Source organism: Ahaetulla prasina, chromosome 15, assembly GCF_028640845.1.
Source record: "Ahaetulla prasina isolate Xishuangbanna chromosome 15, ASM2864084v1, whole genome shotgun sequence".
NCBI lineage: Eukaryota > Metazoa > Chordata > Lepidosauria > Squamata > Colubridae > Ahaetulla > Ahaetulla prasina.
The window spans coordinates 12211225-12237036 of record NC_080553.1 but is presented as its reverse complement, the minus strand read 5'-3'; the positions used below and the strand labels follow the sequence as shown (position 1 = coordinate 12237036).

The window sequence follows — 25812 nt, the reverse complement described above, 5'->3', positions numbered from 1 at the left end:
ATAACAGAGTTGGAAGGGACCTTGGAGGTCTTCTAGTCCAGCCCCCTGCTCAAGCAGGGGACCTCCAAGGTCCCTCTTTCAACTCTTATTCATTTGTACTTTTCAGGCTAGACAATTGGAATTGAGTTCATCTCAGTTGTTCCCTTCTCCAAAATCTGCAATCAAAAAGGGAAACAAGACCGTGTAGAGAAAATTGCATATATAATAGAATAGAATAGAATAGAATTTTATTGGCCAAGTGTGATTGGACACACAAGGAATTTGTCTTGGTGCATATGCTCTCAGTGTACATAAAAGAAAAGATACGTTCATCAAGGTACAACATTTACAACACAATTGATGATCAATATATCAATATAAATCATAAGGATTGCCAGCAACAAGTTATAGTCATACAGTCATAAGTGGAAAGAGATTGGTGATGGGAACTATGAAACGATTAATAGTAGTGCAGATTCAGTAAATAGTCTGACAGTGTTGAGGGAATTATTTGTTTAGCAGAGTGATGGCCTTCGGGAAAAAACTGTTCTTGTGTCTAGTTGTTCTGGTGTGCAGTGCTCTATAGCGTCGTTTTGAGGGTAGGAGTTGAAACAGTTTATGTCCAGGATGCGAGGGATCTGCAAATATTTTCACGGCCCTCTTCTTGATTCGTGCAGTATACAGGTCCTCAATGGAAGGCAAGTTGGTAGCAATTATTTTTTCTGCAGTTCTAATTATCCTCTGAAGTCTGTGTTTTTCTTGTTGGGTTGCAGAACCGAACCAGACAGTTATAGAGGTGCAAATGACAGACTCAATAATTCCTCTGTAGAACTGGATCAGCAGCTCCTTGGGCAGTTTGAGCTTACTGAGTTGGCGCAGAAAGAACATTCTTTGTTGTCCTTTTTAATGATGTTTTGATGTTAGCTGTCCATTTGAGATCTTGCGATATGATAGAACCCAGAAATTTGAAGGTTTCTACTGTTGATACTGTGTTGTCAAGTATTGTGAGAGGTGGAAGTATGGAAGGGTTTTTCCTAAAATCTACCACCATTTCTACGGTTTTGAGTGTGTTCAGTTCCAGATTGTTTTGGTTGCACCACAAGGCTAGTCGTTCGACCTCTCGTCTATATGCGGATTCGTCATTGTCTCGAATGAGACCAATCACTGTTGTGTCATCTGCGAACTTCAGTAGCTTAACAAATGGATCATTGGAGATGCAGTCATTGGTATACAGAGAGAAGAGAAGTGGGGAGAGCACACAGCCTTGGGGGGCCCCTGTGCTAATTGTACAGGTATTTGATGTGATCTTGCTTAGCTTCACCTGCTGCTTCCTGTTTGTTAGGAAGCTTGTATAACAGAATAACAGAGTTGGAAGGGACCTTGGAGGTCTTCTAGTCCAACCCCCTGCTCAAGCAGAATACCCTATACCATTCCAGACAAATGGCTGCCCAATCTCTTCTTGAAATCCTCCAGTATTGGGGCACCCACAACTTCCGAAAACAATTTGTTCCACTGATTGATTGATTGATTGATTGATTGATTGAACTGTCAGGAAATCCTTCCATAGTTCTAGGTTTGCTTCTCTCCTTGATTAGTTTCCATCCATGGCTTCCATTCGCCACTTCCTTCAGATGCTTTGGAGAATAGATCGACCCCCCCTCTTCTTTGTGGCAGCCCCCCCCCAAATATTGGAACACGGGAATTGTGTCACCCTCTAGATCAGGAGTCTCCAAACTTGGCAACTTTAAGACTTGTGGACTTCAATTCCCAGAATTCCTCAGCCAACTTTGTCTTAAAGTTGCCACGGTTGACTTAGTTGCCATTGTCAGGAGAGAGAGAAACATTTGCAAGCATTGAAATAAAGCCTCTATTTCTTTTTTTTCTCCGCTTCTTTTCAGAACGAAATTAACGAAGTTCCCTTCTTTGACGTCCAGTTGCCTTATGAGTTGGCATTAAAAATATTTCAGTCCCTTGGCAGACTGGAGCTGGGCAGGTGTGCTCAGGTAAGTCTTACTCTGCTTCCAGTGGCAAGTTCAGCAAGACGTAATGGAAGGAAGGGGGAAAAAAGCAACGCAATTGAGTTGCGAACACTTCGAGGCCTTGGAGAGAGAGAGAGAGAGAGAGAGGGAGAAAGGGACAAACGAAACAAATTGCTTGTTTGGCCTTCAAATTAGCATTGGAGCTGTAACTTCATTTGACAATTTTTTAGCCCTGGAGAATCTTCCCCCGTCCCTCCTCTCTTTTCCTAAGATAAACAGAAATTGTGTGTCTCTGTGTGTGAATTCTCTCATACATATGCAGGATTTTTGCATTTTTATGTGACTGGTTCAGCCTTTGTAATTCATATTACGGAATGAAATAATTGGGAAAAGGTCATTTATCCCCCCACAATCCCATCGCGCCCTCTGTGCCAGCTTCTAGATTAAAGTCTTCCTGGTAGAAGGACGTTCAACTTCAAACTCCTCCGATGGAGGGAAATCGGATCTTCTGTCAAACTCCTTTCGATCGCAAAGATTTTCCTTACATTCGGCCAGAAATGCTTTTCCTGTCACTGTTATTCTGGTTTCTGGGATGATGAGGGATTCCTCCCCACCTCACCCTAGTTTGTCTTAAACTATAGGAGTCGCTGCAGATTTTATTCCACTGGTCATTGCTGGCTATAGGGGGCAGTGCTCCACTCCATTTTGAGACCATTGAGCCAGCACGGTCTGAAGAAGTTTCCGCGGTCATGCGGCCGGCGTGACATCACGGAGCGCTGTTACCGTCCCACTGAAGTGGTACCTATTTATCTACTTGCACATTCATGCTTTCAGACTGTTAGGAAGGAGCTGGAGCAAGAACGGATCAGTACTAAATAAAATGGGCATTTTGGTGCCTTTGACTGGGAAATTATCCTTCTTTCGATGCAATCTACAACGCCGTTCGCATTTTTGGTAGTCGCATCGCGCTGTTGACTTGCGCAAGTGATCCCCAAAATTTCGGCTGCAAAGCAAGATGTTTGTTAAATGAATTTTGTCCCATTTTACGATTTTTTTTTCTTGCCACAGATTTATTAAGTGAATCGTTCTGTTTGTTAAGTGAATCTGACTTCCCACTCAACTTTGCTTGTCACGGGATCACATACCCCCCCTACCCCCCCTCCTGGGACACTGCAAACATCATAAATGTGAGTCAGTTGTCATGAATCTGAATGTCGATCTTGCAACGGTTGTAAGTTTGAAAAATGGTCCTAAGTCATTCCTTTTCCCGTACTGTTGTAACTTTGAACGTAAGTCGAACACTACCTGAGTTCATCTTAAAAGCCAGTTACCGTGTTGCTTTTGGACATAGCTGTGAAGCCCACCAAGAGATGTTAATTGTATATATTTCAATATTTCAAGATAACCCTCCTGACTTGATACCCATTTTACAGGAACATTTACACAGGAGTATAACAATTCTGAATGTGTAGCAACCCTAAAGCGGTTAGCGCTCCTAAATGTGTCTTTTTCTAAGAAAAACAATAATAAACGATTGTTGGTATAAATCTTGGTAACCAAGATCACTCCAGAAAGCATGTGATGCAATAAGGAGGGAAAACATGAGAAAACATTTGTTTTTATCGCTTTGGGTTCTGTTTCTTTAGAGAGAGAAATGTTTTCCTGCCGTACGGGATCATCTTTTACACAGGATAGCTGTGCCTCTTATCAACCTTCTTAGTTTCCCAAAACTTTTTTCTTCTTCTTATCCGTGTGTTTCTTTGTCCGTTTGGCTTGATCATACACTACAAGGACAATGCCTGCCGAAGCGGTCCCTGGATAATTTGGGAGATGGTGAAGGGCCAAGCAAAGATCTAGGGTTTTACAAGGCCTTTTTTGAAGTGAGATGAGGTAAGCCAAAGGCTTTGAAACCACTTCCAAAGCGATCGAGCAAAAAGCGAAAGCCGTAAATACAAAGAGCATTTTCATTTTTCTCTCCGTGGCTTTTGAATTTTTTTTTTTTTAATAAAGACGGTATCATTCTTCGGCTAAATGGAATACCCTGCTGTCTTTTTCACTGCCTTTGTCATGGATTTTTATTTTTATTTAAAAAAAAAATCACTTAGCAGCCTTCATAAAACTCTGCTAGTTAATGGGACTGGTTAGCTTAGCAGAGGAATCCCCCCGGAGAGAGAGTTTTCAAGTTTGGATGGTTGCCAAAGTGGTAACTGACTGATAGCAAAAGAAAAAGGAAAAAAAAAAAACACCGGAAAATTAACTCCCTTCTTCAAAATCTGCAGAATTGAACTGAGATTGTCACACACAACCTGTGTGTGCCTCCTTCCCTGCCAGTATCGATCCCCTGTTTAAGCTGCATCTTTGTTGTCGCGAACAGCAAAGAAAAGTTAGTTGTAGCGAGTTCACACCTTCGAAGGACGCGCCTTTCCTGACCTGTAATTCAAAATTTTTGCGTTGAATCAAGGAGCATGGAGTTTTAGAACCTCTTTGTGGTTTCTTAATTGGGACTTTCTGTGTCTCCTAGCTACAGTAGTGGCCAAAATTGTGGAAACCTTTTGGGGAAAGTGTATTTTTGAGGTTTGATGGCTAATAACACCACTTTTTTTCCCCGAGTTTCAAGATCATCCTATTCCACTGCTGGAATGGCCTGGGAAATAGCCCAAACCTTCACCCAATTGAAAATCTATGGAGCCGACTAAAGAAACTTGTTAGTCAGAAGCGACCCAGCAATAAAACCCAGTTAATAGAAGCCATCATTCAATCTTGGTTTCACACGATAACAACTGCAGAATTAAAAGGCTTGGTTCCCTCCATGGGAAGACGCTGTAAGGCCGTCTTTCATGCTAAAGGTGACCCAACTAAGGATTAACTGACAGGGTGATCATTTTTACGTATTTCACTAGGACCGGAGATTTTTAAGAAGGTGTTGGATAACCATCTGTCTGAAGTGGTTTAGGGTTTCCTGCCTAGGCAGAGGATTGGATTAGAAGACCTCCAAAGTCCCTTTTGGAAGTCCCTTCCAACTCGGTTATTCCAATTCTAGCCAAGGGGGATGGGTGAGTGGGGGTGGGGGGGCTCTTTCAGGCCTTTTGGCACTAAATGCTTCACCTGTTGTCGCCTCCAGCAGCCGCTCCTGGGGTTTGGGTTGGCGCCAAAGGCGTGCAGCCGCCTGCTTTAAATGGAGCCGCTCACGGCAGCATACAAAGTGCTTAAGGACACTTTTCCATTAGGTGTGTGTGTGTGTGTTGTTGTTGTTTTGCAGCTGCTCCTCGCTTGACAAAGCCACCGTCGGCTCGGCTGTGCCAGTTTCTAGCCTCTTAATGGGCCATTTCAACTTGGAGGCAGGGCTTGAGAGTAACCTGATTAAAAATCACAGCGGGGATAAAATAGCCTTGTTTTATTTGTCCCTTCCTTTCCGTGACCCGGTCCTTTGATAAGGGTTTTTTTAAAAAAGCATTTCTTTTGCTTAAATTCGGAGGTGGGGAGGCCGCCCAAAAAAAGAAGAAGCGACTTGAAAAGATTTCTCCTGCATTGCCCAATCTTTACTTTCAAGCGAGCCGCACTTGGCAAATCCTTTCTTGTTTGCCACCAAGAGTTCACAAATCTCAGCCTCGTCAATGCAAATAACCTCCCTCATTGGAAACTGGGCAAGAGAGAGAGAGAGGGAGAGAGAGACTCTCCTTTTAAACACTCGGAGTATTTTACTCCTGCCAAACAGTTGCCTCTTTGCATACGGCAGCCCCTTCTTTTAAAACGCTGCCACCGCAGCCCACAACTAGGAGAAACAGACGGCGTCGAACGGTTCCACTCAGAAAAATGTGGTGTTGTTGTTGTGAAAAGAGGAAAAAGTGTGGCACAAGAGCTGGGGTTTTCCTGAACGTCCAGGGTTACCTTTCTGTCTAGTGCTGGCATGATTTTAGTAAAGTAGAACCACTGCGACCACGAAGGTAGATGGAACGGTGGGAGTATTTTCCCCTTAGTAGGAAAGTGAGTGTTTTCTGTACGTCTAGAGAAGAGAAGAGAATAAGAATAGAGTAGAGTAGAGTAGAGTAGAATAGAATAGAATAGAATAAAATAGAATAGAATAGAATAGAATAGAATAGAATAGAATAGAATAGAATAGAATAGAATAGAATAGAATAGAATAGAATAACAGAGTGGCAACACTGAAACTGTCAAGATGGCTTTGATCAGGTCAGCTTCAGGGTTGACATCAGTATGGAATGGAATGAAATAGAATAGAATAATTGGAAGGGACCTTGGAGGTCTTCTAGTCCAACCCCCCGCTTAGGCAGGACACCACTTCAGACAAATGGTTATCCAACCTCTTCTTAAAAACTTCCAGTGTTGGAGCATTCGCAACTTCTGGAGGCAAGTTGTTCCCCTGATTAATTGTTCTCACAGTCAGGAAATTTCTCCTTAGTTCTAGGTTGCTTCTCGTCTTGATGAGTTTCCACCCATTGCTTCTTGTCCTGCCCTCAGGTGCTTTGGAGAATAGCTTGACTCCCTTTTCTTTGGGGCAGCCCCTGAGATATTGGAAGACTGCTATCCTGTCTCCCCTGGTCCTTCTTTTCATTAAACTAGACATACCGAGTTCCTGCAACTGTTCTTTGTATATTTTAGCCTCCAGTCCCCTAATCATCTTTGTTGCTCTTCTCTGCACTCTTTCTAGAATCTCCACATCTTTTTTACATCATGACGACCAAAACTGGATGCAAGAATTCCAAGTGTGGCCTTACCAAGGCATTGTAAAGCAGTATTAACACTTCACGTGATCTTGATTCTATCCCTCTGTTTATGCAGCCCAGAACTGTGTTGGCTTTTTTGGCAGCTGCTGCACACGGCTGGCTCATATCTAAATGGTTGTCCACTAGGACTCCAAGATCCCTCTCACAGTTACTACCGTTGAGCGAGGTACCACTTATACCGTACCCGTGCATTGAGAGAGACTGTTTGGCGTCATGGTTAAACTGTCAAGGCTATAAACTGGTAGATGGTGAGTTCTGGTCCTACTTTAGGCAGGAGGCAACTTGGGTGACCTGGGGCCAGTCCCTCTATCTCAGCCCTGGGAAGGTGGCAATGGCAAACCACTTCTAGAAACACTCCGTGGCTATCTAGACAGTTTTTGAGAATTGGTTAGGGTTGTATAGAAAGAAAAAAAATCCAAGCTTGGTCAAGGGAATGAGCTAAGCAGGTCAGCGCTGACTACAGCTAGTTCTCGACATGACAACCAGAGAGGAGTCCAAAATCTCCGTCGCTAAGCGAGGCAGTTCTCAACTTGAGTTTTGCCCCATATTACTACCTTTATGGCCCCAAGTTGTTAAGTGAATCACTGCAGATTCATTGAACAACCTCGAATTAAGGAGAAACTTCCTAACAGTGAGGACAATTAACCGGTGGAACAGCTTGCCACCAGAAGTTATGTCTGAAATGGTATCGGGTCTCCTGCTTGACCAAAGGGGTTGAACTAAAAGACCTCCAAGGCCCCTTCCAGCTCTATTCTGATATATATGACAAAACCACGCCCATAGCAAACAATGCCAAAATCCCTGCATTTGGTTAACGACTGCTGTTAAAAAAAAAGTCATCAAGTCTTTTTTGACGGTCACATGACCAACCTGTTACAGCTTCCAGGCTCCATTACAGTCGTAACTCGAGGACTACAGTTCTACAGAGGAATTATTGAGTCTGTCATCTGCACCTCTATAACTGGTCTGGTTTCTGCAACCCAACAAGACAGAGACAGACTTCAGAGGATCATTAGAACTGCAGAAAAAACAATGGCTACCAACCTGCCTTCCATTGAGGACCTGGATACTGCATGAGTCAAAAAGAGGGCTGGGAAAATATTTACAGATCCCTCATATCCTGGGCGTAAATTGTTTCAACTCCTACCCTCAAAACGACGCTATAGAGCACTGCACACCAGAACAACTAGACAGGGACAGTTTTTCCCCCACGAACGCCACCCATCTGCTAAACAAATAATTCCCTCAACACTGTCAAACTATTCATTAAATCTGCACTACTATTAATTTTCTCATCGTTCCCATCACCAATCTCTTTCCACTTATGACTGTAACTTTGTTGCTTGTATCCTTGCGATTTATATTGTTTCCTGATTGCTTATTTGTACCCTATGACTATCATGAAGTGTTGTACCTTATGTTTCTTGATGAACGTATCTTTTCTTTTATGTACGCTGAGAGCATATGCACCAAAGACAAATTCCTTGTGTGTCCAATCACAGTTGGCCAATAAAAAATTCAATTCAATTCTATTCTACTCTACTCTACTCTACTCTATTTTACACTACTCTATTCTTCATTCCAATATTCTATTCTATTCTGTTCTGTTCTGTTCTGTTCTTTTCTACTCTACTCTACTCTACTCTACTCTTCATGCCAATATTCTATTCTATTCTATTCTAATTCTAATTCTAATTCTATTCTAATCCTTATTCTGTTTTGTTCTGCTCTGTTCTGCTCTGCTCTGCTCTACTCTACTTTACTCTACTCTACTCTTCATGCCAATATTCTATTCTATTCTATTCTAATTCTAATTCTTATTCTATTCTAATTCTTATTCTGCTCTGCTCTGCTCTGCTCTTCATGCCAATATTCTATTCTATTCTATTCTATTCTATTCTATTCTATTCTATTCTATTCTATTCTATTCTATTCTAATTCTAATTCTAATTCTAATTCTAATTCTAATTCTTTTTCTATTCTAATTCTAATTCTATTCTAATTCTTATTCTGTTCTGTTCTGCTCTGCTCTACTCTACTCTACTCTACTCTACTCTACCTATACAGATCAGGCAAGCATCTTTTCCCCTGATGTGCTCATTTTTTATTTGCAAGGAAAATTCTTCTTCTCTCTCTCTTCCCCCCCAACCCAACAAGGATGTAATTATTGTGAGAGATTAAAAATGCCATCTTTTACCTGCAGGCTGCAGTCTGTTTCACGTTGCTATCTCATTAGGCCGTAAACGACCGAGCGAGCCATTGTGTTGGAGGGAAGGCCGCCTCGCTCGCTTCGTTTGCATAACCGAGATGTTCATAGCAACACTTTTCATATCTCCGGCTTTTCCGTCTTCGTAACCAGAGGCAACCAATCTCCAGTCTTTTGAGTGTCACTCTCTAGACTTGCCCGTCTGTGCCCCTGGCACTCAGCTTCGCTGTGTTTACGTCCCTTTATTATTTGCATGGTTATTTTTTTGAGAAGGGGGGCGGAAACACTTCCGGGCTTATTTTTTTGGGTGGGGGGAGGTTTGGTGCTCTTCTTCTGCGGAGTTTTCCAGCAATGATCATTTTGGAGCTGTTTGGAAATTGGCTTCTCGAGATGTTTTGTTTTTTGTTTTTACCCTGCTAGTCTGCCTTTAAAATGTAAACAAATTGGAGTTTAAGAATTCAGTGAGATGTGGGTATCTTCAGCGTGAATTAGGATGCTGCTATTTATAACAATTATCATCAAAACATATTAATAATAATGTTTACTTATCCTTACATTATTTAGAATAGAAGAGAATAGAGTACGATAGGGTAGGGTAGGGTAGGATAGGATAGGATAGGATAGGATAGGATAGGATAGGATAGGATAGGATAGGATAGGATAGGATAGGATAGGATAGGATAGGATAGGATAGGATAGGATAGGATAGGATAGGATAGGATAGGATAGGATAAGAGAGTTGGAAGGGACCTTGGAGGTCTTCTAGTCCAACCTCCTGATAAGTCCTACACCACTTCAGACAAATGGTTGTCCAATCTCTTCTTAAAATCTTCCCGTGTTGGAGCATTTACAACTACTGGAGGCAAGTTGTTCCACTGATTGATTGTTCTCACTGTCAGGAAATTTCTTCTTAGTTCTTAGTTGCTTCTCTCCTTGATAAGTTTCCACCCATTGCTTCTGGTCCTGCCCTCAGGTGCTTTGGAGAATAGCTTAACTCCCTCTTCTTTGGGGCAGCCCCTGAGATATTGGAAGGCTGCTATCATGTCTCCCCTAGTCCTTCTTTTCATTAAACTAGACACACCCAGTTCCTGCAACTGTTCTTCATATGTTTCAGCCTCCAGTCCCCTCATCATCTTGGTTGCTCTTCTCTGAATTCCTTGATTAAATTACATTGAACCTTTCAGCTTTGGAAGCCATATTAGGCTGGAAGCTTCCGTGCTGCCACTTTCTCATGTGTCAGGCTTTTGAGCGCCTGGCAATAAGGTCAAGCGCTTATTTCAGGGTTCAAAAAAATATAAGACAGGGTCTTATTTTTGGGGAAACACGGTATATGTAAAACATATTTAGTTTTACATATATTGACAACAACAAATTGTTGTATATAGCAAACATTATATTTGCTAAATACTGGAAAAATGAGAACACCCCGTCAAATGAGGAAGTGCTGAAATGGACGGACTAACTTTAAAAATAAAAGATAAAGAAGGCACCGCATATTATTTAATATGAAATAGATTTTATGAGTGGTTAGAGACAAGAGGTGGAAATTAGAGGAAGAAAGACTATGAATGTTTATATTAAAAATAGAGATGGCTTATAACTACAATCATTATAATTAACAAAAAATGTAAATAAGCCAGTATAAAAAGAAATTTAGTTAAAATTATATGGTTATATTATTACTGTTATTCTCAGTACATGTGTTATTATGTTATTATTACTGTCATGAGTTCATTTGTTAATATTTATTACTATTTTCTATCTGGTCTTTTTTTTTTTCTCTTGTGAATGGTATACCCTGACATTACACTGTATTCAAAAATGTTTATGAATAAAATTATTAAAAAAAGAAGAAGAAGAACGAAAGTGTGTTTTGGATCCTTGGTCTTGGCTATGCCATTTTATGTTTTATCAAGAAAGGAGAATATTTGTAGCTCAGGGTTGAAATGAGGGCTCATTACCAAACTGGGTAACATTATCAGTGCTAAAAGGGAGTGGGGTTTGCAGAAAGAAGGAGGAGGAGGAGGAGAACTGTGGGGTCTTTGGTGCTGTGAGCTTGGTGATTTTCATGCAGACGTTTCATTACCAAACTAGGTAACATCATCAGTGTTAGAAGGGAGTGGGGTTTGCAGAGTGAAAGACAATGGAAGGAGGAGGAGGGGAAGGAAGAGGATGAAAAGGACTCTGGGGTCCTTAGTGCCCTCTGAGCTTTTCTTGCAGACATTTCATGACCCAACTAGGTAACATACCGTATTTTTTGGACTATAAGACGTACTTTTTTGTCTTCCAAAAGGGGGTGAAAATGTCTGTGCGTCATATAGACCAAATATTGCCGAAGCCCCACCTGCCAGCCATTGTTTTGGCCTCCGCATGCCCTGTTTTCAGGGCTTTTTGGGGGTTTTTCAGGCCTTTTTTTTTGGCCTATTTTTGAAGCTTTTTTCAGCCTGTTTTTGAGGCTTTTTCCGCTCAGTTTTGAGGCTTTTTGGGGGGCTTTTTTTGGCCTGTTTTTGAGGCTTTTTTCAGCCCATTTTCGAGGCTTTCTTCGGCTCAGTTTTGAGGCTTTTTGGGGGGCTTTTTTTTGGCCTGTTTTTGAGGCTTTTTTCAGCCCATTTTCGGGTTTTTCTTCGGCTCAGTTTTGAGGCTTTTTGGGGGCTTGTTTTGGCCTGTTTTGAGGCTTTTTGGGTCTGTTTTTTGGAGGTTTTTTGGCCTGTTTTCAGAGCTTTTTGTAGCCCATTTTGGGGGCTTTTGGCAGCTTGGTTTTTTTTTGTTTTTTTTGGGAAAAAAAACAGACCGAAAAAAGCCTCATAAATGGGCCAAAAAGAGCCTTGAAAATGACCCGAAAAAAGCCTTGAAAATGGCCCCAAAAAAGCCACGGAAACAGGCTGAAAAAAGACTGGAAAAGGCCCCCAAAAAGTAGGCCACAAACTTTATTTTTGTTGTTTTCCTTTTCAAAATTTAGGTGTGTCTTATAGTCTGAAAAATACGGTACATTTAAAAAAAAAATTAAAATTCTATTTTAATGTTAATGCAGGCCCTATTTTGGGGTGTTTGCACACCATAGTCTCTGAGAGTATCATGTCCCCCCCCCCCCCAAAACCATGAGAGAATTCTCAGCAATGAGCATTTATCCTACTTTTAGGTGAGCCGTACGTGGAAGGTACTGGCTGAAGACCAAGTCCTCTGGTTCCGGCTTTGTCAACAGGAAGGTTATCTGCCTGACAGTCAAATCTCAGACTTCCCCTGTTGGAAACAGACCCTCCGGGAATGTCGGGAAAAGGAACAGACTCTGAGAACCAACTGGAAAGTAAGGGAGAAGAACTTCTCATTTGATACATCCTATAATCCTGATGGTGAACCTATGGCATGCGTGCCACAGGCAGCACGCAGTGCCCTCTGAGCCGTCGCCCCAGTTCACCTCCACCGCACATGCACTCATGCCTCCCTCCCTCCGACCAGCTGGTTGTCGGGTCTCTGCTGCGCATGTGTGGGGGCGAGGCGCATGTGGGGGTGCGTGCATGCACGGGAAGACGTGTGTGGGGCATGTACGCATGGGGCCCCCAGGCGCATGTGGGGGGGCGCATGCGCGGGGGCGCGCGCATTGCATTTTTGGGGTTTGCACACGTGCACGCTTTGGCCATTCGGTCCGGAAAAGTTTAGCCATCGCTTTCCTATAAGCTTGTCCAAGAGAGATGGAAGCTAGAAAGAAGGAGAAATTTCCCAACAGTGAGTACAATTCATCAGTGGAACAGCTTGCCTTCAGAAGTTGTGGGATGCTCCAACACTTGAAGTTCTCAAAAATAGATTGGACAACCATTTGTCCAGGATGGTTAAATTCTCCTGGTCCGAGGAGAATTTTCGAGCCCTATGTTTCTGCACTCGATAGCAATAGCACTTAGGCTAGTATACCTCTTCACAGTGGTTTATCTTGCCCCGAAACTATCAGGGTCCTTGTTTTACCACCTCGGAAGGGTGGAAGGCTGAGTCAACCTTGAGCCGGTGAGAATCGAACTACTGGCAGTTGGCAGAGTTAGCCTGCAATACTGCATTCTGACCACTGCGCCATCACAGTTGCACAGATAGGTCGATAGATGATAGATGGATGGACAGACAGATAGAGCAATACCAATAGCACTTACACTTATATACTGCTTCACAGGGCTTTCCAGCCCTTTCTGAGCACACGTTTACACAGCATGTTTTATTTTATTTTATTTTATTTATTTATTTTGTCACAACAGTATACATAAGCATAAGCATGAAAGTAACTATATAATATATAAGCATATATATATAAGCATAAGCATGCAACAACCATATTAATTGGATATAATGAAAGAAAACAATAGGACAGAAACGGTAGGCACGTTTGTGCTCTTATGCACGCCCCTTACGGACCTCTTAGGAATGGGGTGAGGTCAATAGTAGACGGCTGAGTCAGTCTCAAGATGCTGGGATACCACTTGGATTTCCAAACCCACAGCCCTGGGGAGGCAGATTTGTAGGGCAGAGGTCCCCAACCCTCAGTCCATGGACTGGCACCCATCCGCCTCATGCTAGAAACTGAGCTGCACATACAGGTGAAGCCCCATCCATGGGATGCAGGCAACATGCGAAACCACATCCCCGCCGGTCCGCGGAAAGAACTCTCTCCATGGAACCAGTCCCTGGTGCCCAAAAGGTGGGGGCACCACTGTTGTAGGGGACCTGAGGGGCTAAGACAGGAGTCAGCCACCTGCGGCTCTGGAGCCGCATGTGGCTCTTTCATCCCTCTGCTGCGGCTTCCTGTCACTGGTCGGCTCCACAATTGAGAGGGCTTTCAGTTAGGACAGCTAGATGAAAAAGGATGCCGTGCTACGAGGAGACTCTATGGTGGGGGAACCGGAGTTACAATCGGCTCTACAATTGAACGGGGGCTTCTGGTTAGGGCCTTTGTGGCTCTTTGAGTGTTCAAGGTTGCCAACCCCTGGGCTAAGACCAAACCCACAGCTTTTCTTTATCTTGCTCTGCAGAATCGCGTCGGGGTTATGAGCCAGTTGCAGCACGAAGTCGGGAACATTCTGTGCGACGTGCATTCCTACAACGGAGTGGTCATTGCTGGGTGAGTTTGGGGCCGAGAGCTCATCTAGAACTCTTCTCTTGTCTCCTTGGCCACCTAAATGTTTCTTGTGATCATTCGTGGTCCAGAGAGTAGAAAGGGAATCGACAAATGATTTTTTCATTACATGAATATTCCAGTTATAATTCCTAACAGAGTGAAGGGCATATGGGAGATACTGCGGACTGTGGACAGGATGTCTAGATCTAAAAGGCATGTAAGGAATTACTTAACATTTAAACCAAGAGTTATGGTGGCTTACAATATAATGCCAGTTTTAAAAAAAATACTCAAGAGTATACATGGGGAAATCTTACTTCGCTTTAGCTCAGGATAGATCACTAGCTTAATTTCTCTCAACTCTGGCAACTTGACTTCAACTCCCAGAATTCCCTCTGGGAATTGAAGTCCATACATTTTCGAGTTGCCAAGGGTGAGAAACACTTGAGCTAGATTGTAGGCTTCGTTTATCTGTTGTCATGACCTGCAATCCAGAGCTGTGGTTTCTTCCTGATTTTTGAGCCTGGTTTATTTGGAGAAAAGCAAGAATTTAAATTCGGGAACTATAACAGATGCAGGCATTCTGCATTAAAATAAGGAGTCTCCGCTAGTCATAGTCAACTCTAGGAGGTGGAGGTCATCTCCATTTCAAGGCCACTGAGCCAGGACTGTCCGAAGACATTTCCACGGTCATGTAGCCAGCACAAGAATCACGGAGTACTGTTACCTTCCCACTGAAATGGTACCTATTTATCTACTTGCATTTGCATGCTTTCAAATAGCTAGGTTGGCAGGAGCCGGAGCGAGGATGGGTGCTCACCCCATCGCGTAGCACCCAGGGTCTCAAACCTGGGCTGCCGGCTTTCCAGCTGACAAGCCCACCATCTTAACCGCCGAGCCACCACGCTGCCCCTAATTAGGTGTAAATCCAGAACGTCAAATGGGAGTCAAGATGGCTGCGGCTTTTTCCATCGAGGCCCAATTCATTAGAAATTTATCTTTTCCCATTGTATACCAATTAAACGGTAAGTTTGATCTACCCATAACACTACACGAGGACTTACATAAAGCCATGGCCAAATGGTTCAAACCCTTGGTGAAATCCTCTGCGGATTGCCACCGGTTTGCTGGCCGTGCATGTGTGCATGCCAAAAGCACACACACACGCATGCACAGCATGCATGCACAGAGCATGCCAAACAGGCGCTCCGTGCAGAAAAAGAAACCTTTTCTAAGGTAAGTAGAACAGCGAGGGGAGGGGAACAGCTGTGCCGCTTGATTTAGAGTTGCTAGAAAGTAGGATTTCCTGTTTTCTAGCAAATATAAACCGTGCGGCACAGCTGATTGTCAAAAATATTGTTAAAAAAACCTACCAGTTTGCCTGAATTGGTAGCTTTTTTTTTACTATCAATTCGCTCAAAACAGTAGCTTTTATCACTACCGGTTCACCCGAACCTGTGCGAACCGGTAGCATTTCACCCCTGGTTCAAACTCAGATCCTGTTCGCGGCAGTCTTTAAACCCACGAATGGGTGAATTAATATATCATGCCAACTCAAAGGCAGACCAAGAGCTTTCTAACTTTACCTTCTCTACGGAACAAGACATTTGCGTTTTGAACTGGGCTACGGTATTCACTTCAAGTAGTCCTCAAGTTACAGCCACCAGGGATTCCAAACGTCCGTTGTTAAGCAAGGAAGTTTTTAAGTGAGTTTTGCCCCATTTCACAGCCTTTCTTGCCACCGTGGTTAAGCGAACCACTGTAACTGTTCAGCGAATCATGTAGGTTGGCTCATGTTGGTCATGCGAGTCTGGCTCTCTCCCTCCCCCCATTGATTTTCCTAATCGGAAACCGCTGGGAAAGTTATAGATGGTGATCATAGCACAGCTGTGATAAATATTGGCGGGCTTAAAACATACCTATTTAATTGTGCAGGACTGAGCTAGTTTTTAAATTTTAGGTTTTAAACTGGGTTTTATTTTTATATTTTTAACTTTCAATTTGACGGGCGTTAGAATAAGTTTTTTAAATGTTTTTATATTGTATTTATATTGTATTTATTTGTTTTTAATGCCTGTAAACCGCCCTGAGTCCCTTGGGGAGATAGGGCGGTATATAAATACGATTAATAAATAAATAAATAAATAATATGGGCCATTTGCCAAACATCCAAAATTTGATCAGATGTACCATGAGGATGATACAGTGGCCATACGTCCCTTGGTTCAGCGTTGCTGTAACTTCAAGACAGCCCCTGAGCAAATGGCTGTAAGTCGAGGACTATCTGTATTAGGTGACGGATGGAAGAAAAAATTATCCCGAATTATGGATCAGAATGGAGCTGAATTGGAACTGGATGGACAAGAAAACGCGCGCGTTTTATCAGGAATATATCTTCTACGGGGGTTGTATACTGTTCATGCTTACATTTTAGGAATTCAACATTATTATTTTTTTCCCTTTCGGTACCTATTTGCAAATTTGAAGAAGCCTGCCAAACGAAGATAAAAATGATATTTCTGAACTTAAATTCAACTGGCACGTGAGATTTCCCGCTCCGTCGCTTACTGTTGGGACGGGAGCGGTGTAATTCTGGTTTGTTTTATTCCCGTCCATTTAAAAAGAAAAAAAAATGATTATTAAGCAGAGGCGAACTTATTGCTGTGGCTTTTAAGTAGAAACGGTTCTGCTGTGAAAGTCGTTAACTGGCAAAAACGATTTTTAATGCCCGAAACGGGGCTGGCATTGTAGTTCTAAATATCTCCCCTGTGCTGCGTTTTCTGAGTCATTGAGAGATTTCAACACTCCTGTAATGGCCCATCATTCCTATTTATCACCACCCGGGCTTTATCTGCAATGCAGGGTTTAAAAGGGTGATTCTTTCTCAGCCTCTGGATGTCATGAACCTCATTAGCCTTGTCTCTGCGCTAAAAACAGTAGGGAATTTCAAGAATGGATCCCCCCAGGATAATCGCTAATCTCCTTACTCTTAACCCTGTACGGGGCGGTGTGTTTAAACGTGGGGGGGTGGGGAGAGGAGGCCTCCCTCCTCCTCCTCTTTCACGGCTTCACGGTCCCCAAGTCACAACACCAGGCAGCCAGAGAGAAGCGGGTGATGTCATCGGAGCTGTGAAATTGGCTCGGGCCTCCGAATAAATCAATGTATGGCGTTTAAGAGCCGCACTTCATTTTAACAGTGCCTTTTTTTTTGTGGAGTGGAATTAGAGTCAATTGTCTTGTGTATTTTTATTTTTTATTCCCCCTCCCTCCTCCTCCCCCTCCTCCAAATCCCCTGCCAAGGCCAGCTTCTGCTTGAAATAAATCTCCAAAGTAGCCTCTTTGCTTATTTCAGGATAAAAAATTTGGAAATGGATTGATGCCTTGTGAAAAGCTAAATGTGATGTTGACCAGGATATAAAATAAAAGTACAAGTTTTAAAGTGAAGTACGGCTTAACGTACTTTAAAACGTACTTTAAAGCCAGTACTTTAAAGAACTGGCTTAGCTCCAGTTCATTTAGCGACCGTTCAAAGTTTTAACTGCCCTGCGTAAAGTGACTTATGACTGTTTTTCATGCTTACGACCGTTGCAGCAACCCTGAGGTCATGTGATCAAAATTCAGATGCTTGGCAGCTGACTGGGGAAGCTGCGACGGTTGGACGTGGGAGAACCAGTCATAGGTCACTTTTTTGCAGCGCCGTCGTAACTTTGAACGTTCACAAAAGGAACTATTGTAAGTCAAGAATTACCTATATATACAGAAGGCATAAATAAAATTCTGGAGCATTAGGAGAAAATACAGCTGAATGGTTGCAGTTTTGACAATACGTGAAATAAATGCTACTGGTTCGCACCGGTTCGGGTGAACCGGTAATAAAAAAATGCTATGATCAGCTGTGCTGCGCGATTTACATTCGCTAGAAAGTGTGAAATCCTGTTTCTGGTGAATCTAAATTGCGCGGCATAGCTGTCCCCCCTCCCTCGCTGTTCTACTTACCTTCTTAAGCCTCTTTTCTCTGCGCTGCACGGTAGCACCTGGGGTGTGCATGCGTGCAAAGCGTGCATTTGGTGCGCAATGTGGATGCGTGCACACAGCGTGCATTTGGTGCACATTGCACATGTGTGTGCAACAAACCAGTGGCAAACCTCGGAGGATTTCACCCCTGCCCGTTACCATGTGGCACATATTTTACCCAAGGGCTACAGCAAGCCGAACTCCAAGGCAGGTAGATTCCTCAACGAATAGCTTTATTGGCACTGATCTAGTGAAAACCAACTCTGGAAGGTACCATTGTTTTCACCTAATTAAAAATGAAAGATTGACACTTCCTCAAAGCAGTCAGTCACATGGTCCAATCACGGTGCTGTCCAGTTGCCTGGTGACATCACTCCGCCTTCCTCTGGCCAAGTGTGAGAATGACCTTGGTTCCCAAGAGAAAGTATTTTGTTTTGGCTACAAAATCCCAGCTATCTCAATTCCTCCCCTCGCTGTCCCTCAGCTCCAGTGTGGCAACACTGAAACTGTCAAGATGGCTTTGATCAGGTCAGCTTCAGGGTTGACATCTTCTAGTCCAACCCCCTGCTTAGGCAGGAAACCCTACACCACTTCAGACAAATGGTTATCCAACATCATCTTACAAACCTCCAGTGTTGGAGCATTCACAACTTCTGGAGACAAGTTGTTCCACTGATTAATTGTTCTCACTGTCAGGAAATTTCTCCTTAGTTCTAAGTTGCTTCTCTCCTTGATCAATTTCCATCCATTGCTTCTTGTCCTGCCCTCAGGTAGTTTGGAGAATAGCTTGATTCCCTCTTCTTTGTGGCAACCCCTGAGATACTGGAAGACTGCTACCATGTCTCCCCTAGTCTTTCTTTTCTCTAGACTAGACATACCCAGTTCCTGCAACCGTTCTTCATGTTTTAGCCTCCAGTCCCCTCATCATCTTTGTTGCTCTTCTCTGCACTCTTTCTAGAGTCTCAACAACTTTTTTACATCGTGGCGACCAAAACTGAATGTAATATTCCAAGTATGGCCTTACGAAGGCTTTATAAAGTGGTATTAACACATGATCTTGATTCTATGTTGATGCAGCCTAGAACTGTGTTGGCTTTTTTGGCAGCTGCTGTACACGGCTGGCTGATGTTTAAATGGTTGTCCACTAGGACTCCAAGATCCCTCTCATTGTTGAGCGAGGTCTCACATATACAATACCTGTGCATTTTGTTTTTCTTGCCTAAATGTAGAACCTTCCTTTTTTCACCGTTGAATTTCATTTTGTTAGCTAGCGCCCAATGTTCCAAGTCCGTCAAGATCCGTCTGTATCTTAAGCCCATCTTCCGGAGTGTTGGCTATTCCTGCCAGTTTGATGTCATCTGCAACCCCATCTATCCTTTCGCCCAAGTCATTGATGAAGATGTTGAAGAGTGATCGCCGTAAACATTTGATGGCACGAAGGGGATTAGACCACTTGCCAGAAGATATAAAAAAAACCTGCAGCGGCTTGAAATCAAGAATGTTTTTTCCCCAGGAGTAGAAATCGTTAAGGGCTTCCGTTGCAAGTTTCCAGCGGTGGATATGGTTAAATTCTTTGCGACCCGTTCTCAGTGGTGGCCTTCTCCCTCCCCTTCCCGTGGTCCTTCTGTGAATCTGTGGATACGGGATTAAACAGGTCTGATCCTACAGAGGGCTCTTTCGATGACCTAATAAGAGATTATTTTAGCGGCAAGAGATGGCGTGTCACCTCCGGGTAGGTTCGATCATCGAGAATCAACAGGTCTAATTTTAGAATCCCGTAATGAGAGCGTAGGATCTCGTGGGTATTAACCGCTTTGCTATCTCAACACACACCGAAGCCATCTAAAGTAGCGAACATATCGAACAATACTTTTCTTTGCTGAAGGGGAGGGGGAAAAAAATACAGTCCATATCAGGAACTGTATGGTTTGTTTGTTTTTTAAATAGAGGAAATTATAGCACCATCTCCACTTTTCTGGATCTCGTGCTGAACGCACATTTTGCCCACGACGGAGGAAATTCCATGGCGCGTTCTCCCGGATAATGTTGCCATTATGCAGAAGGGCTCCTTAATGTCCTCTAGGTAATGATGTCATTACGCAGATGTCATCACACAAATGATATCATTTGTGTATTTTGAAGCTGCCATTATGAAGATTGAGTTCAGCGGGCCTTGGGGAATAGTTACAGATAACGCAAACACCATTAATCAATTAAAACGGTATTTCAGTTGCCTTCGATCAAACCGAAACGGCCATGTAGGTTAGTGGTCTAACTAACCCCTGTTACCCATTATGGTTAGGCAACAGCTGTCCAGAATCTCGGACCTAAAGCAATTTAAGCTAATCTTAAGCTGGACCCGCACAGCACATTAAACCGGCGTGTCATTGGTCTATTTCTGCCTTTAATTTTCTGCACAACCACAAGTCAGCTGCTAATCGGTGCTTAAAATAATGCAGACCTGATCTGCTTTTAAGCCTTCATCCAGTTTTCAGTGGTTTAGTGTGATGGCCGAATCCGTACATCATAGTAGGTCTATCGTGGCTTATGCCTTTCCTTCTTTTTGTGTAGCAATCAACTGTGGTTTAATGAATAATGTTTATTGAATAATTTAATGATGATAATTTAACAAATAGTTTAATGCAGGGGTCTGCAAACTTGGCTCTTTTAAGACTTGTGGACTTCAACTCCCAGAGTTCCTCAGCCTGCTTTGCTAAGTCCACAAGTCTTAAAAGAGCCAAGTTTGCAGACCTCTGGTTTAATGAATAATTAAACCACAGTGGTCTATCGTGGTTTATGTGCTCTATCATGGCTTATGCCTCACCTTTTTTTGTATCGCAATCAACTGTGGTTTAATAAATAATTTAATGAATTAAACCACAGTGGTCTATCATGGCTTATAGAATAGAATAGAATAGAATAGAATTTTATTGGCCAAGTGTGATTGGACACACAAGGAATTTGTCTTGGTGCATATGCTCTCAGTGTACATAAAAGAAAAGATACGTTCATCAAGGTACAACATTTACAACACAATTGATGGTCAATATATCAATATAAATCATAAGGATTGCCAGCAACAAGTTATAGTCATACAGTCATAAGTGGAAAGAGATTGGTGATGGGAACTATGAACGATTAATAGTTGTGCAGATTCAGAAAATAGTCTGACAGTGTTGAGGCAATTATTTGTTTAGCAGAGTGATGGCCTTCGGGAAAAAACTGTTCTTGTGTCTAGTTGTTCTGGTGTGCAGTGCTCTATAGCGTCGTTTTGAGGGTAGGAGTTGAAACAGTTTATGTCCAGGATGAGGGATCTGCAAATATTTTCACGGCCCTCTTCTTGATTCGTGCAGTATACAGGTCCTCAATGGAAGGCAGGTTGGTAGCAATTATTTTTCTGCAGTTCTAATTATCCTCTGAAGTCTGTGTTTTCTTGTTGGGTTGCAGAACCGAACCAGACAGTTATAGAGGTGCAAATGACAGACTCAATAATTCCTCTGTAGAATTGGATCAGCAGCTCCTTGGGCAGTTTGAGCTTACTGAGTTGGCAGAAAGAACATTCTTTGTTGTCCTTTTTAATGATGTTTTGATGTTAGCTGTCCATTTGAGATCTTGCGATATGATAGAACCCAGAAATTTGAAGGTTTCTACTGTTGATACTGTGTTGTCAAGTATTGTGAGAGGTGGAAGTATGGAAGGGTTTTCCTAAAGTCTACCACCATTTCTACGGTTTTGAGTGTGTTCAGTTCCAGATTGTTTTGGTTGCACCACAAGGCTAGTCGTTACCTCTCGTCTATATATTCGTCATTGTCTCGAATGAGACCAATCACTGTTGTGTCATCTGCGAACTTCAGTAGCTTAACAGATGGATCATTGGAGATGCAGTCATTGGTATACAGAGAGAAGAAGTGGGAGAGCACACAGCCTTGGGCCCTGTGCTAATTGTACAGGTATTTGATGTGATCTTGCTTAGCTTCACCTGCTGCTTCTGTGAATCTGTGGATACGGGATTAAACAGGTCTGATCCTACAGAGGGCTCTTTCGATGACCTAATAAGAGATTATTTTAGCGGCAAGAGATGGCGTGTCACCTCCGGGTAGGTTCGATCGTCGAGAATCAACAGGTCTAATTTTAGAATCCCGTAATGAGAGCGTAGGATCTCGTGGGTATTAACCGCTTTGCTATCTCAACACACACCGAAGCCATCTAAAGTAGCGAACATATCGAACAATACTTTTCTTTGCTGAAGGGGAGGGGGAAAAAAATACAGTCCATATCAGGAACTGTATGGTTTGTTTGTTTTTTAAATATAGGAAATTATAGCACCATCTCCACTTTTCTGGATCTCGTGCTGAACGCACATTTTGCCCACGACGGAGGAAATTCCATGGCGCGTTCTCCCGGATAATGTTGCCATTATGCAGAAGGGCTCCTTAATGTCCTCTAGGTAATGATGTCATTACGCAGATGTCATCACGCAAATGATATCATTTGTGTATTTTGAAGCTGCCATTATGAAGATTGAGTTCAGCGGGCCTTGGGGAATAGTTACAGATAACGCAAACACCATTAATCAATTAAAACGGTATTTCAGTTGCCTTCGATCAAACCGAAGCGGCCATGTAGGTTAGTGGTCTAACTAACCCCTGTTACCCATTATGGTTAGGCAACAGCTGTCCAGAATCTCGGACCTAAAGCAATTTCAGCTAATCTTAAGCTGGACCCGCACAGCACATTAAACCGGCGTGTCATTGGTCTATTTCTGCCTTTAATTTTCTGCACAACCACAAGTCAGCTGCTAATCGGTGCTTAAAATAATGCAGACCTGATCTGCTTTTAAGCCTTCATCCAGTTTTCAGTGGTTTAGTGTGATGGCCGAATCCGTACATCATAGTAGGTCTATCATGGCTTATGCCTTACCTTCTTTTGTACAGCAATCAACTGTGGTTTAATGAATAATGTTTATTGAATAATTTAATGATGATAATTTAACAAATAGTTTAATGCAGGGGTCTACAATCTTGGCTCTTTTAAGACTTGTGGACTTCAACTCCCAGAGTTCCTCAGCCTGCTTTGCTAAGTCCACAAGTCTTAAAAGAGCCAAGTTTGCAGACCTCTGGTTTAATGAATAATTAAACCACAGTGGTCTATCGTGGTTTATGTGCTCTATCATGGCTTATGCCTCACCTTTTTTTGTATCGCAATCAACTGTGGTTTAATAAATAATTTAATGAATTAAACCACAGTGGTCTATCATGGCTTATGTGCTCTATCGTGGCTTATGGCTTACCTTCTTTTTGTACAGCAATCAACTGTGGTTTAATGAATAAAGCGAACCACAACTTTAAATAAGTGGCAGGCAGGACTTCACTTTCCGTACGTCCCCTGCTACTAAATTGTGTTCTTTATTTGGTTTCTTGGTGTTACCTTGCAAAAAAAAATAAGATTGCTGTACGCACACCTGCTCATTCTTACCTGTTGGCTGTCTCGTGCATACATTTTTTTGGGGAGCAAAACTGGAGACAGAGGAGGGAAGAAAAATCAAAAAACAAAAAGAACAAGGATGACATATTTTCATCAAGTGACTAGACATCGCTGGGGGGTGGGAGGGGGGTGGGAGGTGGAGAAAAACTCGAGCGAAACAGATCAAAGCCGCTATTCTTCCCCCCCCCCCCCGTAATCTAAAACTCGGGTTTGCTTAAGGCAAGAGAGAGAATTTAAGCTCTAAAGTGGAAGGATGAAAGAGCAACTCAAATTTCAATCTGCAGATACATTTCCCTCCCACCCACCCACCCCCTCCCCATTCAAGCTTGCCGGTGCACCCGCTAATTGCTTACGACTGGAAAGTGTCCTTGAAATCTCATTTTGCAGCATTTTTTTCTATAGTTTGGGGAGGGGGGGTTGGGGGTGGGCGGACCGGGGAGGCAGAAGGTGGCCTTGTATTGTTTTGAAACAGAAGCCCACGTGACCAGGGACCCTGTTGCTTTGAGTCCCTCCGAGGAGGTGCCGTGGAAGGCTGGGGTATGTGTGCCGCATTGATTGGGGAGTGAGGTAACTGCAAACATTGTCCGTCTCCAATGAAAAGAATCCAAGGTCTGACACTCAAAACAACTGCCGGGCAGAGTGTTCACAATAAACACACACTCCCTCCAGATGGAGGTCTCCGATGTCAAAGCAGAAGCAAGGAGGCTCTTTAGAGAGAGGAGGGAGCCGTTCAGAAACAACCGTTCACTCCGTCCGTCATCGTTCAGATCTAGATTGTTCTCCCGCCATCCCTCGTTCAGGCCCACCCTCCATCCCAAGGCTGTCCTCCTTCCATCCCTTCATTCCGTTGCGCACACACCGTTCTCCTCTGTCCCTCAAATTGCAAACACACAATAGCGGTGATGGGATTCAACCGGTTCGGAGTGGGGGTGGGGAAAGCCGTTTTCGCCCTCCCCAGGCTCCAAGGAAGTCTCTGGAGCCTGGGAAGGGCAAAAACCAGGCTTACCTGGCCCACCATGCCATCGAGTGCCAAAAGCAGGGGGAGGGGAGTGAGGAGTGGTGGTATCGCGTGCACATTGAATTATGGGTGTGGGCATGTACGCCACCCACCCGCCTTGCGCTCTACCCACTTTTGGCACGCGTTGGCAGAAAGGTTAGCCATCACTGTCCTAATCCTTCTTTTCACCAGTCTAGACGTGCCCAGTTCTTGCAACCGTTCGATTCAATTCAGTTCAAACCTTTATTGTCAGAGTATAACATGTGTACAACAAGATTGGCCGATCCTCCCTTAGTGTACCTCCTACCTCAACACAATACATCTCACAGTGACAAACACTCTATAGTCCTATTACACCACATGAAGTCAATCGTACTGTGTTGTTGTAGAGTTATTGTTCATTCAGCGGTCTGAGGGCCCACGTCTTCACCTGCCTATGCCGCGCAAATGTTTCTCCGCACATTTTAGCCTCCAGACCTCTAATCATCTTCGTTGCTCTTCTCTGCAATCTTTCCAGAGTCTCAACATCCATTTTTTATTAAAAAAAAAACGTTCACACTCCCATCTCCCTCCATCCTTCATTCTGACCCAGACCTGGATGGAGACAGACAAATTGGGGAAGGATAATTGCTCTATCAGCAAGATAAAAGAAAGTTTTCCAGCTGTTGTTGTTTTTGCCCATCTTGGGCCCTGCTACTCTCCCAGTTGCCCCCCCCCAGTCCTTTTTCTGCATATTAATTAGGGGAGAAGTACATGCAAATTTCAAAGAGCCCCATTGAGTGGGGCTGAGCCTCAGCTGCTCTTCTCCTGGTTTAAACACTCTGCAGCTTCAGAACATGGCCTTTGATGGCCAACGAGAGGAAGGTATAAAAGGCATCTGGTAAAATACATTTCTCTCCCTTCCTCTTCGGACACAACTTCAATAATTGCTATTGAGGTGAATATTGAGGTGAAGTCCCAGTTCAACCAAGGCCTTTCTGAGGGGGGGGGCACAAAAGTTGGGGAGAAAACAAGACACGTGAATTAAATTACACATTAAATAGGGTTTGCCACTATTATTCCCCGTGAATTTATTTTCATCTTGCGTTAAACATTGAAATTTAGTAGCAGCTTCTGGTGGCCTTACTCTACTCTATTCTTCATTCCAATATTCTATTCTATTCTGTTCTGTTCTGTTCTGTTCTACTCTATTCTTCATTCCAATATTCTATTCTATTCTATTCTGTTCTGTTTTGTTCTACTCTATTCTTCATTCCAATATTCTATTCTATTCTGTTCTATTCTATTCTTCATTCCAATATTCTATTCTATTC

General features: G+C 43.1%; 2 protein-coding genes across 3 annotated transcripts in view; both read left to right on the top strand.

The window, feature by feature from the left end:
• RNFT2 (ring finger protein, transmembrane 2) overlaps positions 1-12077 on the top strand; it is an 88626-nt gene extending 76549 nt beyond the window's left edge. The window contains exons 11-12 of the mRNA XM_058158383.1: positions 1878-1982; positions 12049-12077. The gene's annotated coding sequence lies outside the window, so the exon portion shown is untranslated. The remainder of the gene's footprint in view (positions 1-1877; positions 1983-12048) is intronic.
• The window catches only part of FBXW8 (F-box and WD repeat domain containing 8), a 73509-nt gene that overhangs the window by 6243 nt on the left and 41454 nt on the right, over positions 1-25812 (top strand). For both annotated transcript variants that reach the window (XR_009152204.1, XM_058158381.1), the window contains exons 2-4: positions 1878-1982; positions 12049-12213; positions 13919-14007. Coding sequence is in view for 1 of the 2 variants with exons in the window: in XM_058158381.1 (XP_058014364.1) it covers positions 1878-1982; positions 12049-12213; positions 13919-14007 (359 nt within the window). In the remaining variant the exon portion in view is untranslated. The remainder of the gene's footprint in view (positions 1-1877; positions 1983-12048; positions 12214-13918; positions 14008-25812) is intronic.